Here is a 19,019-nt window from a genome sequence, read left to right as displayed (position 1 = left end):
TAACATTATGTCTTACTAAGCTAGACAAACGGTGTAGGGCCTCGGGAGAAAGTTGAGGAGCTCCACCATGCCGCTACCCTAGAGGCTTTAGCTAATTGCTTTATTCTTGTCTGACAGGTACCTTTGCTTCCATCCCCTAAACCAAATCCCTTCTGTCCTCTACTTGACAGAGTAAGTTCGGCCTAAAACCGATCTGAAAGTCTGAAAAACATTCCAAAATCTTAGTACAGGGGTTCTATCATTCGTGGCTAATGACTGTAATGTCCCCTTCACTCGCAACAGCAGAAGACCGTTTGACGAGGCTTCACTTCAAAGGACGAGCCATGAGCCCGACGACAGGGAGTCTTGCTCCAATCACGTAACCCTAACCCTGCATGCAAAACTATCTGTTATTTTTTGTAACTACCTGGAGTTCACAACAATAATTTTTAAGCTAACAAGGCAATCTTAAAACAGAAATCGAATAATCGACGCTAGAACCTTCTCCTCTTTTTCAAATTCACTAATGGTATCTCTGATTGCCAGCCTTTTATGATTGGAAAGGACATCGTCCAAGTCATGACCAGCTACTTAGGCTAACATTAGACTACAAAATTTATTTTTACAATTAAAATAAATATTGAAATACATTAATAATATTCAAATCATGCTATTAACTTCAACGTCATTTGAACATCTACAACATTAGTTAAAGTATTTTAATTGTAAAACTTATTGTGATGTTTATATGAAGTTAATTATTTGAATTTCAATTAAATTTTTCGCGGGCTTCATAATTTTTATAGTTAAAATTTCATTTTCAGGATGAAGTGTCTGGGGATGAAGTGTCTGGGGATTAAGTGTCTGGACACCCCTAGAAACGGCTTGACCCAAAACGTTGGAGAGACGCCAGTGACCTTTGACCGGCTCCCAAGTCAGTAGGAAAACGCTGCATCTTTAAAGAGCAAAAAGTTTGACAGGAGAGTGAGAAAATAACAATATACAGAGTATACGGATTCAAATGGTCTTTTCAAGTACAAAACATTAATCCGGAACACCTGCAAAAATAAATGAAAAGAAATTGGTTAAATTAAAAAGATTAAAATATTGATCTGTTCTTCTCTCTTTTGCTCTTTCTCTCTCCCACACACAAATAAACAATATCATATAGACACAAACTAACTGCTGCATTAAAAATATTTTTGTAGTACGACAGAACTCTGCTTTGCATTGCAGTAAATGTATGGCATTATAAATATTTATTACTGACTACCACACACATTCAAATCGACAGACAGGTCAACATATCATGTAAAACAACACTCGATTGTATGGTGGTCACAAATGATCTTGGACAAAACTATCAGTGTTACAAATGTCTTGCAAACTGTGATTTAAATCGCTTACCTGTTACTCGCACTTCTGTTGGTGTGTCGCAGCAGGTGTACAATAACATCGCGCACGTGAGAAATAATAAAAAGCAGCAACTCGTACTGCTGGTAGTAGCACGTAAATCACGTGACACGTGTTGTGTCATTGTGTAATGTTTAGTGTTGCATCATCATGTCTTTTAATAATTCAATGTCTGTGGATTGTGTTGGTGAAGTTTGCTTGTCAAGTTATTGTACAACTAAGAACAATTTAACTTAATGCTTGCACTAAATATTAGAATAAACAACGAAAGTAAATGTCAACCTTGAACTCTGAGGTTGACCTGGTAAGATGAGGTCAGCGGAAGTCTGTCGTCATCATCAACGGTTTCAGTGACGACGGTACAGGTGTACACACCGCTGTGTGTCACGTGGTCTGCCGCTAGGATCCGTAACTCCCCAGTCGTGCTGTTCACTCTTCCTGACCACGTGATGGACGCGGGGGGAGGGTTGCTGTCAGCTTTACACCACAGGGTCACGTTGTGTCCAGGCTTTAAATCAGAAAGACTTGACAAGGGCTGTTGTTCCCCAGTGTTGTTAGTCCATGTTATTGTAATCAACGGCTTATCTGGAAATTAAGAAAAGTTTAAAGTCGTTGCTAGTGCCTTACTCTGTAACATGGATTGTGAAATAGTTAGGTCGATAATTATCTCAAAGAATTAAAATAAGAGGAGTTTTGATATCCTTCATTCAACTGTTTTGTTGCCATGGACTGTGATTACACAAAGAAACCAATTTTAAATTTTTAACATTTTTTTTTTACGTTTTTGACAGCTTGTTCTGAAAAAAAGACTATTTTGTTTCTGTGTTTTGTGAAGTTAAATGAAGATAAAAACATCTAAAATTCATCTTAATTATCTTTTGAAAGTAATGCTGTTTTATTGAAGTATTGACACCAGATTAAACTTTTTTTTAGTTACTCAAAATACTTTTAATTGCTTACAAGATGTGATTTTTTAGTTATTGACTGCTATAGTAATATTTTTGAACGTGGAGACACACACAACTTTTAAGCAGTTATAAACGTGTACTTACAGTAAACCTTTAGCTTATCAAAATCACTCCATATATTATGTGCATAATTAGAATTCCGTTGACGATAGCGTGTGCTGCAGCCTACTTGACGTCCATTGTACTCTTTAGTCAGATTGTCAAACATCAGAAATTCCAGATTAGGACGACCACCAGCTGTGTGTTCCCATGAGTACTCAGCGACCCGTTGATACTTTGGTGGTGTCACGCACATCAGAACTTTGTTTCCTCCTTCTATAAATGGGTACCTTTCCTCATGAGAAACTATTAAAAGATGTATATCTGCAAAAAAAAAAAAAAACCAAAAAAAAAAAACGGCCATGGAACCTACAAGGAACTAACAAGCAGGAATAAAGCATTGTTTTTTTAAGATAAATATTATCAATATTTTACTAAGCGAATGAATGTATTAAAGAAAAGATTGTTCATAAAAAAACTGAAAATACTTTTATTCAAAAGTATTTCATAGGATATAAGACAACCGAATTATGTTTAGCAAATGTTCGTTAGCCGCGAGACCTTAACGATAAATAAAGATATATTTAATGATTTGGAACAAAGTGTTGATTAACAAGAAGCAAACACAAACTGCATTTTCGCTTTAAAAGCTCTTTGCATGAATATATGAATCAAACTTGTTACACAATAAGTTTTGCAGTCTCTGCTCGAATCGAACCAAAGTCAGCAACTTTCTGCTATAAAGACAAGTGCACTATACTATAGACACAGCTAAAGATAGCTGTAACTGGTGTTAAAATAAGTACTTATTAAAAGCGGGTTTTTATGTTTAAACTAACCACAAATAGATGTGTAGGTTGGAAGATCTCATAAATGTATGAAACAAAAAATTAATAAAATGTTTTCACAATGTTATTTACTGTATAGCACAAAATACAATTCAGACAATCTCACAAAATCTTACGTGTGTTGCAATAGACGCCAACATCATCAGAGTAACAGTCCTTCGCAGTGTTACTTCGCCCACACTCATCCAGGCTTCTCTCTGTTCCCTTACAAGCAAAAGTAGCTTGAAGTAAAGGTTTCTTGTCTTGTCCGAACAACCCACCGTCTACCATTACAGCACTTAATCTGCTTGATAAAAGGTCAGTGTCCGTACAATAGTTCGAGTGGTCTTCTTTTCTTTGAAACGTAGGTTTAAATGAATCCAGTATTAAATTATCTGCTTGACATAAAATGTTTGTATGTGAATGTATATGTGTGTCCTATCAAAATAAATAGGTCTATTGTTAAATATTGAAGATCTTTTACATTTTACATTGCAATTACACAAGTTAATGTATTTTTTAAAGTATTTTTGTACATCTTGTATGGAGATAATACCATGAAGTAGATAAGCGGTTCTCAACCTTTTACTTGTGACGCCCCCCTGACGAACAAAGGTAGGTCCGCGAGACCCCCTTAGCCAGCAATGTAAGCTAATTTCACTAATACAGGTATAAGAAACTTTTAAAACATGACCATCTTCGCGCCCCCCCCCCTTGTAAGGACGTCAAGCCCCCCATGGGGGGCGAGCCCCACCGTTTGAGAAACGCGGAAGTAGATGTTATCTGGTTTCATACTTATCATTCTGCAGTAATGTAGCATCCTCCCTTCGTTGTAAAGTTTTTAAAAACTAAATCAGCGGATTAATCTTTGTGTCTAAAAGTTTCTTCCTGCTGTGTTATTTGAGACAAAAGAAAGATAAATTATCTCACGTGCTTAATTTGAGTTGTCTGCAGATGACTGCGGCAGTTTTCTCGTTGTTTACACACACTGTACTAAATTGTTTACTTCCAATCTCCACTTCTACACGCCCCATGTTACTGTCTGTACGGCGAGGTCCTGTCAGTCGCAGACCTGTAACAATGAGGTGAAAGGTCATCACGTCCATGTCGTCTGCTGCGTAGTTGTTTGCTGGTCACAAACTCTAACAACAAGAGTTTAAATACTTCTAGGTTGTTCTTCTCATCGCTTCTCGTAAAGTTTATATTTCAATATTACGCACATGATCTTGTCAGAAAAGTGTAAAACATAATTTAATTTAATTTTACGCTTATGTTTACATTAGTTCCCTTAGGATTTAATTAGTTTAAGTTTTAGTATATTAAAAGCTTAACTTTTCTCCTAAATTAAACAAGATTAGTCTTCATTCATGTGCAGTCGTCGGACTTGTATAATAAGCTATTTGCAATTATCGTGCAAATGAATTTCTGTGACAGATTGTAACACAAAGTCGTGTTATGAGAATGTAATTCTGTTCTTTAAAACCGATATTTAAAGGCATTTTATTTAGTAAGCGCTAATTAATTGTCCTAAATAATGACATCTATATTCACTTTTTATATGTGCAGCTGAATTTCACAATTAATTGCACATAATTTCACAATGAAGACATACAAACTCTCTGAGAAGTTTTATTGTTCACTTACTAAATCTTTTGACCTCATAAATGATACCGACATCCAGGCAGCTGCTTTTGTTAAGGCGTCCCATCTTGCATTGCTGAAGACTTGTTTCCATTCCTTGACACTCCATATAATCAAATTGAAATCGTGAGCCATCGTTTAATAGAAGATACTTCACAGCTGCTTGCCCAGTGCTGTTAACCGACAGATAATACACATACATGTATTTCTAGCCTCACCGCATCCAGGTTGAAGGGTTATGGTGCACTACGGTCTACTAATCTATGGGCTACTATTGGCTTATACTTCCCCTTAACCACTAAGAAATAGTTCTCACCCCAGTAAGAAATACAGTGATACATACGCATTTGACCCGAATCCGTCTTGAAATGTAATGTCGAATGAAAATGCAACACAACTACAACCGTACAATCATTTGCAAATAAATATTAAATTAAAAGTACATTACTAGTTTTACCTTCTTTGCTGTATAAGCTGTTAAATGGTCTTTTAGTGTTTATTATTGTCAGTTATATCTAGTCAGCCATGTCATTATAAACGGCTAATTTAGACACATGCATACCAATCAATTTAAGCGATTTGCGGGTTTTTTTTAGATATCGGTAAATATCAGCGATATAAAACTAAATCGGCCTCTAAAACCCAACCCTTAATAATTTTCCGTTACTATTTACACCTGCGATCAATGAGCACCGCTAACAGTGTACTACGGGACACTAACAGTTTATTACGTCACGTTTGTACACTATTGACAACATTGCCAGTCGTCAACAACAATTACAGCGACAGGTCGTGTTCTTTGAAGGTTCACAGTCTGCATTTCTCGTGCTAATGTAACAGATTTTTAGAACCAGGAGAAATACAGACTGTGAGCGGCCGAACCATCCTAACTGCTGCTCTCTCTATATTATTGGTGTTGACTGCAGGCAATGTTGCGAATGGTGTGCCAAAGTCACGTAGTAAACTGTTACGGGGCTTGTTGGTCGTAGGATCAAACTTAGTACTTTGCTATCAGATCGGTTTTGGAAGCTGAAATTACAAATTTAGTTTCTGTCACCTATATCCACCGATATCTGCAAAAGAAAGCAAGCCTTCAGGCTGGTCTTTAAAACAAACAAAGTGACGCTCTCTTCTTTGCTTCGTGTTTGAGTATCATGGGTAATTGTGGTGTCCCATGCAGGTATTTTAAGGTGGTCAAGTTGCTGAGAACCCCAAAAGATTTTGAATAAAGTGAATGGTCGAGGACCAAAGTATTCAAACACGGACAACTTTAAATGCCGAAATCACACTGTGCGCCATTAAGTCATTTAATGTAAAGACCTTAGCACCACATCAAGACCGCTGAAATATAGCTGCTGTCTTCCACTCTGCTTTCCTTTAAAATTATACTATAGGATGTTTTGTGGTAACAAGCCTACAACACATTTATTATAACTGAAGTTATCTAGACTGTAAAACGTATGTGTTGTCAATAAGACCAAGAACCGTAAAGAAAGCACTCACAAAAAATAATAGATTAATAAACATATAGAAGCAGTACGTTTTGAACAATATCCATTACATTGGCAAAAGATATTAGACAGTTTGAAAGACATATTGCTGAACAAATTGAAGCACATGGTTTTTGAAAAGAAAAGGCTATACACAGTAATATAGAGTTTTGATGCTGATTTTTCATGTACCCAAATACAGATCTTAAAAGAAGTCGTTGGCCATTTTTTTTTTCAAAATAAGAAGAAGCGCCTTGGAAACAAAATAAACTTCCTCAAATTTATTGTACTTGTAGTAGACGTACATATTCTTGAGCATACACACACACACACAGAGCAAGTTCCTTGCCTTTCGACAGGTGAAAAGCAGTCAATCCTGTATCACTATATCATGTCTGTAGACTCTGTGTTTCCGCAGATTGCAAGTTTCCCTTGTTTCTACCAGAGGTCGCTAAAAATCCAGCTTGCAACGGCCAGTTGGTACTTTTCTTGTGCATTATTATTTTATCTTTGCACAACAGTAGCGAAAAACAGCTTTCACGCATCGCGTCAAATCCTTTTTTCAGAGTATGAGCGGTTGTTGTGAAATTCGAAATTCAGTGTCTATGATTTTCTCACAGCTTGCTTTTTTAACACATATTATAACTTTAAATAAAAGCAGCAACGTACGCAAAAGCAATAAAAAGTTAAAAGAGAAAGACACATCAAACAGAGCAGTACTATTTTACAAATAAATTAATGATAAGAGACACAAGTGTTGTTGACCAGTTTTCTAATTAAAAATTTATAGCGTGCAGGCATCCTTGACATCTTGCTGTTAAATGGTGAGGTGGTAAAAGAATGGGTCACTGACCTATTAAATCCCAGCATCCTGCAGGCCACCTCTACTTCACTCTGTTCAAATCCATCCTCACACACTGTAGTCCATTCTCCATTGACCGATATTTCTAGACGTCCTGCATTAGACGTCCCGCCATACAACCGGGCTGTCATTGGTGTGGCTGTCACAATACAGATGTGGTTATTTTGTTAAATCGTGTCTTTTTGTTGTCTTTTGCGATACACTGCATTAGACACACCATGTGCATATAGTAGTGCACTCCTAGCTTTGTTTAAATTAAGGGTGTGGAAGATTAAGCCGATCTCAACTGGTACGGTTAACAACAAGCAATACAAAATACTGTTAGAATTCTCCAGTAAGTTCCCACTCATGGTCGAGGCAACGTTAGCCAGACCAAAGGACATGACAGATGAGGTAGTGGACATTATGTGCAACATCCACGACATGCCTCATCGCATATGTTGACGTGGACTGTCCACACGCGAAAGGCAAGCTAAAAGCTGCATGTTGCATGTCCTCACTTCGCCCGGTCATATTGGGTTATATTATAATATTGGTGTGACCTGACCCACGTGCACACCACACAGTGGCGGGGTCTAATACCCCTGACCAAAGTGGGACCGACAGCCAAGCCGTAGACCGTGACTAACCCTATAAGCCATCCCCGTAAATTACAGTTCACCGAGGTAAAGATTGGGGGATGGGAGAGGTTAGTCTCTAGATTACAGACAAACTGTTTATACAGTGAAGTGAGTTTTAATCTTCTGTTAGTATGCCCTGCATGTAGGTGTAGGTGTAGGTGTAGGTGTAGGTGTAGGTGTAGGTGTAGGTGTAGGTGTAGGTGTAGGTGTAGGTGTAGGTGTAGGTGTAGGTGTATTGATTGATGTTATGTGTGACGTTTAAATTTAGCATTAATTATAATGTTCCTCTAAAATTTGCCAAGTGATTTGTAGTTAATATAAATGTGTGCGTGATAAGGGTGACTGTGTTTTTTTATTACTTGCTGGTGCTTCCAACGAAAAAAACAACAACTTAATTTCTGTCGTGAACTGCAATAGAGACTAAATATTATTGTGTTGTATCCTGTTGACGATATTCTCCTTTACCAAAGTTTGTAAATGTAAGATAGAAAAACTCCTTGTGTCATATTTAAATTCTCTTCTGTAGATAAAACTAAAATAGAAACATGACATGAATCTGTTTGGCTTACCTCTTATTGACTGTTTTATGTCTGTTAATAATATTAAACAGAAAATTGATGATGATAATGATGATTGATGATGATTGATGATGATTGATGATGATGATGATGATGATGATGATGATGATGATGATGATGATGATGATGATGATGATGATGATGATCATAATGATCATGATGATCATGATGATCATGATGATCATGATGATGATGATGATGACACACTTTAGAACGCACTTGCTTCCTACACTAGAAACACTAATTTGAAAGTAATAAAGCGATTATTAACAACACGGTAATTAAATTTTTAATTGAACAATAAAATACTGTAGTAGCTGTAAATGTTTAATTATTATTGGTCTACGTACTGATGTTGCACATGACGCCGACATCCTCCCAGTGTCCACAGTAGTGTGTGTAGAACCCCCAGTGTTGACACTGCGCCAGGCTGGTTTCGTTCCCCACACACCGCAGGTCACTGAACAGAATAGGACCAGAGCCTGCTCCGTACTTGTCTGACCCAACGGCTACTGCTGTTGTACTGTCCGACATAAGAAACGAGAACAAGACGATATATACATTGAAAGCATACAGACTTTTGAATATTAATAAAGAATAACGTGTGTAAATACAAATGCACACTTGCACACACTTATAACCTCACATACAAACAGACAATTTGCGGAGAAGCTGATCGGGATGGGCGGCCGGAATGTTAATTATTAAGAAAGTAAAATGTTCAAAATATACTATTTAGCCTATTTAGTCGACAGTTTCATAATGCTGGCTTTCAAAACACTTGATATTGACCAAAAGTGACAGACATGAGTAAACTATGCGAACAAGTAATCTGCATCTGTGTCTTCTGTAACTCGGTGGGTAGCTTGTAAAAGACTAAATGTTTCAAGTTCCAAACAAAGTATAGTTGAAAAGTTTAACCTTAAAGGAACTAACACGATGGCACCAACAGGAGTGGAGCCTGCATTTTAATTTGACTAAAGATGAACAACTCTGTCTTCCCACGAATTCACATATTGAAAGCTCAATTTGTCTCGATTCGGTGGGTGGTGCTGCATGGTTGTTCTTATTTCGTGAAGCGATTTGCATTGTTATTTAAAAAAATGAAAAAAAGGGTTAAGGCAAAATCAAAAATTTGTTGAGAATGTATTATGAAGTTTTGTGTAAATTGTTTAGTGCGACCTCAATTCATAAGCAATAATTAACATCTTGTAAAAATGGTTTAAATCCGTATTTTACATACCTGAAGAAAAACCTTTATTTAAAAGTAACACACAAGTTACACGTTTAACCAGGGAGAGTATTTTGCAAACTTCCCTTTACTCTTTTCTGCGTAGGTTGCATAAGTGAATACTTTGGTCATGCAGCCTGTTCACCAAACTCCTTGTAATTACAGGGCCTGCCGGATTAAACTGATATCTGGCTCTGACACCTCGCTTGTCCCTTTGCCAACTACATTTAGAGTACATCCCCTGTAAATACCCTGTTGTGAAGTCTACTACACGACGGAAGAAACTCTCCTTCTTTTGTCATTTCGAAGCACAGGGCTATAGTGATGTGGCAGTGATGTAGGTAAATCCACCCCCTCCCACCTAAAATGTTCAGCGTTGTTTTGTTCAATGTCAGCATAGAGTTTACCCTAACCCCTCCCCTCCACTCTTAAATTCTTGCATTTTCCTACTTGCACGGTTAGTACTCAGCTGCTCGCACACCCGTAATCTCTTTGACTAATCCCTTTCAAAGCTACTTCTTGTAAAACTATAGAAAAAGCTGCTACAGATTTCTGCTTCAAGTTGAGTGCACGTGAGGCTAATACAAAGCTGGAGGGTAGAACTTCAAATCTTACAATGAGCAAATCAGTCCGAGCTGCCATAAAGTATCTGCAAAAGAAAGGAATGACACCCAAGGAAACCACGAGGACTGGGGTGGGCAATTGTTTTGGCTCGGGGGCCACATTGTGTCGGTGGAAGTCAGCGGAGGGCCGCACCTTTTTAAAACTGCTCAGTTTATTAAATATTGGCATTTCTTTTCCTTTATAGAAACATTAAATAACAATAAACAATAAAGACAGTTCATATCAATTTACTAATCTTATTCTTTAATGAGCTTAATGAGACAAATGCACCCTGTCACAATTTTTCACAATCCATTTAAAGTCTGGATTGAGGTTGCTGGGAGATATCCTCAGCACTGCCTCCAAGTTTGTGTCAGTCAGTGAGCCTCTGTATTTGTTCTTGTTAATTTTCATACATGAAAAGCTTTGCTCGCATATGTACGTGGACCCAAAAAGTAAAAACATCTTCATTGCAAGTACAAAGATTTGTAAAAATCCACTAGTTTCGCAGAACTGAACGCTTCCTTCATGGGGTGATCTGACTGCAAGTCGACCAGCTCCAACTGCAGCTCATCAGGTGCTGCACCCGGATCAGCAGTGAATATTAAATTCTGGCTCAGTGTTACTAAAATCTTGAAATCGTCTTTCCATTTCTTCCTCCAAGCTCTTCAAACAGCCCTTAACTTTGGTTGCTATATTCCCAGGCACTTTCTGTTTTCCCAGCAAAGGGAAATGGCAGAACTTGCCTTCACCTGCTTGCTGAGTAAAGAGTCTCAGTTTTAACTTAAAAGTCTTCACATGTGTCCACATTTCATGAGAAAACAAACCCTTTCCCGGAAACGTCACATTCAGATCATTTAATTTCTCGAACATATCAACAGCAAACATGAAGTCCAACCTCCACTCTTCACACCCCATTGTGGTTTTGAATTCACAAGAAATTTCCTTCATGTCCAGGAAAACAATGATTTCCTCCCTCAATGCCTAGACTCTTTTTAGCACTTTGCCCAGCCTCAACCACCTAACATTGTTGTGGTAAAGAATGTCTTCATATTCTGCCTCCAAATCCTCCAGCAGAGACTTAAACTGCCGGTGGTTGAGCGCTTTTGATTTAATAATATTCACAACACTTATCCCAGGTTCAATCACGTGCTTAATATCCATTGCTGATTTGCACAAACTTTCTTGATGCAAAATACAGTGGAATGATAAAATATCACTGTCTGGATTTTTATGGGTTAATTTGTCTTTCAAAAGTTTCACCATTCCTATGTTTTTGCCAGTGAATGATTTGGCTCCATCTGTGGTGATACTGGCCATCCTATCCCATGACAATCCTCTTTTTTCCACACAGTCCACTGCACACTCAAACAAGTCCTGACCAGTTGTTGTATTGTTCATTGATTCCATGCTTAACAATTCTTCTGTGATAGTAAAAGTATTGTCAATTAAACGGATAAAGATGAGCAGTTGTGCGGTGTCTTCATTATCCGTGCTCTCCTCTAATGCCAGTGAATACCACACACAATCACGGCTTGCAGTGTCCAGTTGCTGTGTGAGTTCATCGTTGATTACCTCTATGCGCCGCACGACAGTCCGCCTTGATAATGAAATGTTTTCAAATGTATTTCTGATTTCTGGACACACGACACTTGCGCAATCGACCATGCACTTTTTTATGAACTCCCCGTCTGAAAAGGGCTTGTTGCATTTTGCAATATTATATGCTACCATGAAACTAGTGTCTGTTGCACTATCCTGGATGGTTGATTGTTTGGAAAATATAGTCTGTTGTTTCTTCAGCTTTGCAACATACTCCGCGGCTTTTTCTTTGAGTTCTTCTTCAGCAACTTGTCTGCCAAATTCGCGATGTTTCGTTTGATGGTGTCGCTTCAAATTAAACTCCTTGAAAACAGCAATCGTTTCGCAACACAGTAAGCACACTGACTTATCGCCCTTTTTACAACAGAAATATCTGTGTCCATTCTTCATTAAACACTCGACATTCCGTATAAACTTTACGTTTTTTTGAAGGATTCATGCTTCCACTCATGTCATCAACGTGTACTGATATGGGGGTTTCCGCTCACTGACTTTTCTATTCCATTTACGAACTCCTCGTGCTGCAGGTGAGGATTTCCGCACTGAGTACGCATGCGCGTTGCCGGCTCTCATGGTAAAACGCATAAAAGTGGGATCATAATTCGCGGCGGCACAAAACAAGCCGAGTTTCGGTTGAAAACTGTCAAATTTTGTGAATATTAAAAAAAAAAATCTTATATGTTTTGGCGGGCCGTATGAAAAGGCGAGGCGGGCCGAATCCGGCCCGCGAGCCGTATTTTGCCCACCCCTGCACAAGGATATGGTACAGACACTTGCTGTGGACTCCGCATCCTATGCAACTGTTAAGAAGTGGATTGCTGAATTCATGTAGGGTAGGGAATGTCAGAAACCAGGGCTGTCTCCCCTGACTGCAAAGTAAGCGCGAATGGACCAAGGTTGTCTCCCTCGGACGTTGCCTAGAATGATTATGTAGCTGTGAGTATGAGTCAGTATGAGACTGAATCCCGTGTTAACGGGGATGCAGGATTTTCTCTGTGAACTGTGTGGCAGCATTCTAAGAGACTTCAGCGAGGATAAAAGCCGTGTGCGCTGAACGATAGTAAGACAGAAAGTGGTAATGGTGTAATTCAATGTCAAGACAACATATGTTACAAATTAACTCTGCAAAGAATATTTATAGTATTTTTATTTCTACTTGTTGATTCCTTTCAAGTCAAGTTTATTATTTTTAGCTAGTTAAGAATTTCGTGTATTAGAATTCTTCGAGTTAACTTAAAACAATGTGTGTTGATTATCGTCACGTGTTCTTCGCAGTGTAGTGTGGTGTTGGTGTTAGTGTCGTGTCTTTTGTGCCAAAGGAACTAATTGTGGATTAAGGTATTAGTAGGGAGCCCAAGCGTTCTAGTGAGCTTTAATCAGGAAAGGGTTACAATTGAAAGTTAGAGTTGAATAAGCTTATTACATTCTCATTGTTAAAATGAGCACAATATCAGATTTGTGATCATAATACATGTGTATGCTTGTTTGCATGAACAATGACATTTCAAAAAAAAAAAACCAAAAACTTGATTTAGAGCGTCTAATTAGCATTCAGCTGCGTTGGATGCTGAATGAAAGATTACAATTATAAAAGCAAGTGCACTAAAGTTAAAACTAGAACATCAGCTTATAAAGGTCGCAGTAATTCTAGAAATGTTTCTTGGTAACTGTGATTCAAAAGATAAACATTAGTGTTGTACTAATGTTCACATTGTTAGAGACAATATCTAGGTATTATGGGAAAGGTTTTTAAGTAAGTGCTCTTCTCTTCTCTTCTACCGCCTGGTGTACAGTCTAGTCCCGTTCTACTCCTATTGTTAGTTTACAAAACTTCTTCAGAAATAATTTTTTTAGGCAGGGATTACCTTCAAAAATCTTGTACTTTCGTTTATTTGCTAACGTATAATAGGGATACATTTCTCCTTTTAAACAAAAGTGTTTCTCTGGAGAAAAAAAGAGACAATAGCTTTTAAATCGACATGGGTAACATTCCACACCTGTTAAATCCTAGCATCCTGCAGGCTACCAAGGCCTCTTCCTGTCCAAATCCATTGCCACACACTGTGCTCCAAGTTCCATCGTACAATATCTCTAGACGTCCTGTGTCTGCTGTGCCACCAACTACACGAGCTGACATGTGCTGAGCTGAAATTGAATGAATTAATAATACAGTGAATTAATACAATACTCTAAACTATTTATTATTATACAGAGAACATTTAAGTGTGAATTTTTTTAACACAATGGCAAAGTCTTTAATTCGCTGCATTTATTCTGGTATCCCCGAGTACGGGTAGTAAACTAGATTAGCAAGTAGCTGACTGTTCAGTACTAGTATAGTTTAGTAGGCAGTTTTAATCTCCTTTCGCTGTGACATAATCATTTCCTATCTTTCAAAACTGGGCATAAACATGTACCAGCGAGCAGTAAAAATAAATCAAGTACACCATCTGTCTCAAAGTTATTACTGCATCCAAACAGAACCAAATGTTCACTGATAGTTATCTTTGGAGCATTTTGCACATTTGTCTAATATACAATTTTTGCAAATATTTCCAAAAATCATCAACATATTTCCTTTTCAAAATATAAGATACACATTTTCTTTTTCATCTCTCCAAAGTGCAACAGATGTTATCATCTTCTATTCCCTTGTGGAATGATATTACTTTTGTCCTCAGAGTTCTATGTAGCACTATGATTTAAAGCCATTTTATCTTTTTCTAATTATTTGATTAAATTGTTGACAAAATAAATAAAATAATAGAGTACCTGTAAATGTTTAATTATATATGCTAGTCTACATACCGATGTTGCACATGACGCCGACAACCTGCGAGTGTCCACAGTTGTGTCTGTAGAGCCGTGGGTGTTCACACTGCGCCAGGCTGGTTTCGTTCCCCACACACCGCAGGTTATCGAACAGAATAGGACCAGAGCCTGCTCCGTACTTGGTTGACCCCACGGCTGCTGCTGTTGTGCTGTCCGACATCAGAAACGAGAACAAGAAGATATAGACATTCAAAGATACAGACTTTTAAAACTTAATGAAGATTAACGTGTGTAATTACATATGCACACTCACACACACACTCATGCCCGCACGTGCAAACGGTGACGTTGCCGTAGAGCTGATTGTGATGGGTGGCCGGGATGTTTATTTCAAGAAAGTAAAGTGTTCAATACATACTAGTCATAAAGTGACAGACATGCGAGTAAACTATGCAAACAATTAATATGCATCTGTATCTTCTTTCACTCTGTGGGCATCTTGTGAGAAAGCAAAGTTTTCGGGTTCCATTTCAAGTATAGTTGCAAATCTAAACTTAATGGAAATGGGAAAAAGGCAGCAGCCGGAGTGCAGCCTGCAGCTTAATTTGACTAAACATGGACAACTTTGTGTCCGAAAGAATTTACAGATTGATAGCTCAATTTGTCTTAATTGGGTGGTGTAGCTGCATGGTTGTTTTAATTTGATTAAACGATTTGCATTGTTTATTGCAAAAAAAGAAAGAAAATGGGTTAGTCAAACTTTGTTGAGAGTGCATTGTGACATTTTGTGTGAGTTGCTTAGTGCAATCTGAAATCTCGAGCAATGATAAACATCTTTTGAATGAGATTTGAATAAGTATTTTAAGCTTCTAAATAAAAGCCTGTATCCCAAAGAAAATTTTGCAAACTTCAATTACCACCCCTGCGTCCCGTTGACCAAACCATTGCAATTTCATGGCCTGCCCTTCTCACTCACCCAATTTGTGGCTCTGACACCGCTCGTGTCCCTTTCCTAACTACCTACGTTTATAATAAGTCACCTGTAAAGATCCTGTCAAGAAGTCTACTACACGATGGAGGAATCACTTTTTCCTTGTCATTCTGAAGCACAGGGGTTTAGTGATGTAACAGTTGTGTAGAACCAAGGCAACAGCCACCCACCTCTAAAATTTTCAGCGTTGTTTTGTCGTTCAGTGTCTTTATAGAGTTTATCGTCATCCCCTTCACTCCCAAGTCCTAGCATCTTCCTGTACTGTACAAAGCAATTATTCTTTTTGACTTTTTTTTTTTTCGTCCTTGTCGCTTCATCTCCTTTTGAGCTACTGTCCGCCATTGTGTCAACCGTCCACCCTGCACCCTCGTCACCTCTTTGACGTGTGAGCACGTGACCCCGCTGCTCGAGTGTGCGGCCAGCCTTTAGTGGAGCAGCTAGGGTTGGGACCGGCGAACAGGGTGTCACGTGACGAGCGGCCTACCCACGTTTCCTACCTGGACAAGAGAGAAAAAAAAAAAAGGGGAGAAGGCAGCTGGAGGAGAGGAAAAGCGGGTAGGGTTCCGAGTTGGAGCCGCACGCAGGGCCAGAGGGAGGGCTGCCGCCCGCGGACACTTTGAGCGAACATTTGATCTGCCACCCCGCAGTACGTGCGGGTGGCGTGTCTTCTTCGTGTTATTGGTGACTCGCCTGTGCACAGGGCAACTGTTTTAATTTAATGTTACTCCCTTTGTTTTGATTGCCTATTTTTAATCTATCTTTGCTTATATAAGTGTTAGAACATTATGATACTTTGCATCTTATTAATGTTTTTTGTGTAGTTAATAAATTAGCTTGTTCTTTTGCGTGAATTTTGTCTTTGTCATTTCTGTGTGGTCTGCACTCAGCTGCGTTTCGATTGGTACGTCGCGAACCGTCTCCGGCCGAGCGAGAGGGTGTGCGTTCGTAACGAGGGGGTTGGAAGCGGTTTGCGAGAGTGCATCCGGGGACGTCGGGGGGCGGTCACGCGACACTCCTGGAAATTAAAAGAAAACTTGATCGAGTAAATCTAATAGGTATTAATCTGCGGAGGAATCCTGAATAAAAGATTACACTTATAAAAGAAATCGAACTAAAGTTAAAGGTAGAACCTTAACTCAAGCAAGTCGCCTTAATTCTAGAGAGTTTTTCTTGGTAACTGCGATTCAAGAAAAAAAACATTAGTGTCGTGCCATAACATGTCTAGATTGTGAAAGAGATGTTATCTATCCAGTCTAGGAGACCTCTTTATATAAGTGTACTTGTCTTCTACCGCCTGGTCTACAGTCCAGTCCCGTTCTACTGTCACCGTTACTTTTCAAAAAAATAAACTTAGTGCTTCTCGAGTATTTTGTTTTCTTGAAGGCAGAGAAAATCCTTAAAACCTTATACTGTTACTTAGTTCTTAACTAATTATAAGGGCAAAACCGTCCTTTCAAACAAAAGTTTTCTAGTAAAGAAAATGAGATAATAGCTTTTCAAACGTATGGAGTGTCATTCCGTACCTGTTAAATCCCAGCATCCTGCAGGCTACCAAGGCCTCTGTCTGTTCAAATCCAACGTCACACACTGTGTTCCAAGTTCCATCGTACAATATCTCTAGACGTCCTGCGTCTGCTGTGCCACCAACTACACGAGCTGACATCTGCTGAGCTGAAACTGAACGAATTAATAATACGCTAAACTAGTCTAATACACTAAGCGGTTCATTGTTATATAGACAGTATTTGACTGGAAATGCTTGTAGTCGCTGAATTTATTCGGATATCCCCGAGAACGGGTAATAGTAGTTGAGCATGTACATGACTGTTTAATACTAGTATAGTTCCTACTCTCTGGCTTTTAATTTGCAATTATTTTAGTAGCAGTTTTATCTTTTGCCGAAGTAACATATTCATTTTATATTGACTAAATGTGGGCAAAAGCAAGAAAGCTAGTTGATCTCTAGTACAATGTCCTTATTACGCCACTAATTCCTTTTAAAAATTTTAATGTCTAAACAAAAACAACAAAAAAACAAAACAAAAAAAACAAAACAAAACTCATTAAGAAGTCTTTGAAAACTTATGAAAATCTAAATTATTATATAACAGCTCAGAGTTAACTGAAAGCTATACATATTAAAACAGCCAGTTGCTCTTGTAAATGTCTCTGCTTTTCTCTTTAATTTTTATTGCAAAAAGTTAATCCTTATTAAAGAGTTTCTGTAGAACAAAAATAAAAAATTCATAAACTTGAGAAATTTTTGTGAAATCCATGAGCCACCGATTCATCCAATGAGGGTAAAAAATGGAAAACTGACAAAGCATAACAGAAACGATGAAACAACAAATAGAATATTGCCATCGCGCACTGGAAAACATGTTGACGATAAAATTACTAGCAAGCGCACTCGTCGATCTTAAAAAAGAAAAATTAATGTTAAAGGCAACAGTAAAATCTCTTTAAGAGCAAACAGTTAAGTTGAAAGAGGAAATTTGCAGATTAGCAAGTCACTCCGTTGAGTATTACAAACACATACACAAAAAAAGCTTATAAAGCAATACTCTCGGAAAGAGTCGGTAAGAATCTACGGAATACCTGGCGACTACAGAAATAAGACACCAAAGGATTGTGAGAGGAAAGTGCTTCATGATGTCCAGTCAGATTTATAAAATCTTAGTTTTGCATCGAGTTGGAAAGTCACCCAAAAGAGACCAAGAGAAAGAACAGTTATAGTCAAGTTCATTTCTCAGAAAGACAAAGTGTTTCAAGCAAGAAGTAGTCTCAAGGAGTCAGTTATGTGTTATAATAAATGAACTGACTAAATCATATTCTCCTTTAACAATGTTTGTAAAGGTAAGATATAACAACCTCTTGTGTAATATTTAAATTCTCCTCTGTCAATGAAACAGATACAGTGGAACCTCGGTTAACGAACTTAATCCGTTCTGGAAAGCTGTTCGTTATCCGAAATGTTCGTTATCCGAAACAATTTTTTCCATAAGAAATAGAGGAAATAGATTTAATTGGTTCCCAGCCCCTGTTGACTCGCTATTTGAAAGTTACAGGCTATAAAGGTATGTTTTAGTGAGAACAGTTATAATGCAATATAAATGGAGTTCAATAAACATAAAAACATTAACGAAATCATTTAAACATCAGAAAACTTGCCGTTTTGACGGCGTGGGTGGATGGAGGTGTGGGGAGGAAGGGTGGTATTACTGCTTTGATTCCCCCTCCATGAGCACAGTTGACATTATAAAATCTGGGGTGACTTCCCTTTTCTGTAGGTTTGAGGTTAAAGGAAAAAACTTGTCCAGTGTCTGTTCCTTCTGTCTTTTTTGTAAAACTCTTCGTAATACGACATCACATATCCGACAGACGCATGTCACCTTCATACTTT

General features: G+C 38.1%; 2 protein-coding genes across 2 annotated transcripts in view; both read right to left on the bottom strand.

Annotated features, from left to right (window-relative positions):
• LOC112569199 (deleted in malignant brain tumors 1 protein-like) overlaps positions 1 to 19,019 on the bottom strand; it is a 54,910-nt gene that overhangs the window by 29,095 nt on the left and 6,796 nt on the right. Inside the window, exons 4-7 of the mRNA XM_025246925.1 lie at positions 17,140 to 17,293; positions 14,662 to 14,834; positions 13,851 to 13,998; positions 8,768 to 8,940 (exon numbers count right to left, since the gene is read on the bottom strand). Of these exons, the coding sequence (XP_025102710.1) occupies positions 8,768 to 8,940; positions 13,851 to 13,998; positions 14,662 to 14,834; positions 17,140 to 17,293 (648 nt within the window). The remainder of the gene's footprint in view (positions 1 to 8,767; positions 8,941 to 13,850; positions 13,999 to 14,661; positions 14,835 to 17,139; positions 17,294 to 19,019) is intronic.
• Positions 1,580 to 4,381, bottom strand: LOC112569200. The gene is made up of 4 exons (XM_025246927.1): positions 4,157 to 4,381; positions 3,364 to 3,530; positions 2,445 to 2,723; positions 1,580 to 1,977 (listed from the first exon to the last, which is right to left on the bottom strand). The coding sequence occupies exons 1-4, from the start codon at positions 4,330 to 4,332 to the stop codon at positions 1,670 to 1,672; spliced, it is 930 nt and encodes a 309-aa protein (XP_025102712.1). The 5' UTR covers positions 4,333 to 4,381; the 3' UTR covers positions 1,580 to 1,669.

The sequence above is a fragment of the Pomacea canaliculata genome, linkage group LG7 (genome assembly GCF_003073045.1).
Source record: "Pomacea canaliculata isolate SZHN2017 linkage group LG7, ASM307304v1, whole genome shotgun sequence".
NCBI lineage: Eukaryota > Metazoa > Mollusca > Gastropoda > Architaenioglossa > Ampullariidae > Pomacea > Pomacea canaliculata.
Note: the sequence above shows the minus strand (reverse complement) of the source record. Positions and strands in the feature narration are given on the sequence as shown.

What these genes read in the sequence shown, in the direction of transcription:
- LOC112569200 (XM_025246927.1), bottom strand. Translation starts at nt 4,332, where the DNA reads ATGGACGTGATGACCTTTCACCTCATTGTTACAGGTCTGCGACTGACA. An exon ending in TGGCGTCTATTGCAACACAC is followed by an intron (nt 2,724 to 3,363) that starts GTAAGATTTTGT and finishes TTTTTTTTGCAG; the next exon opens with ATATACATCTTTTAATAGTT. An exon ending in TGATAAGCTAAAGGTTTACT is followed by an intron (nt 1,978 to 2,444) that starts GTAAGTACACGT and finishes CTTAATTTCCAG; the next exon opens with ATAAGCCGTTGATTACAATA.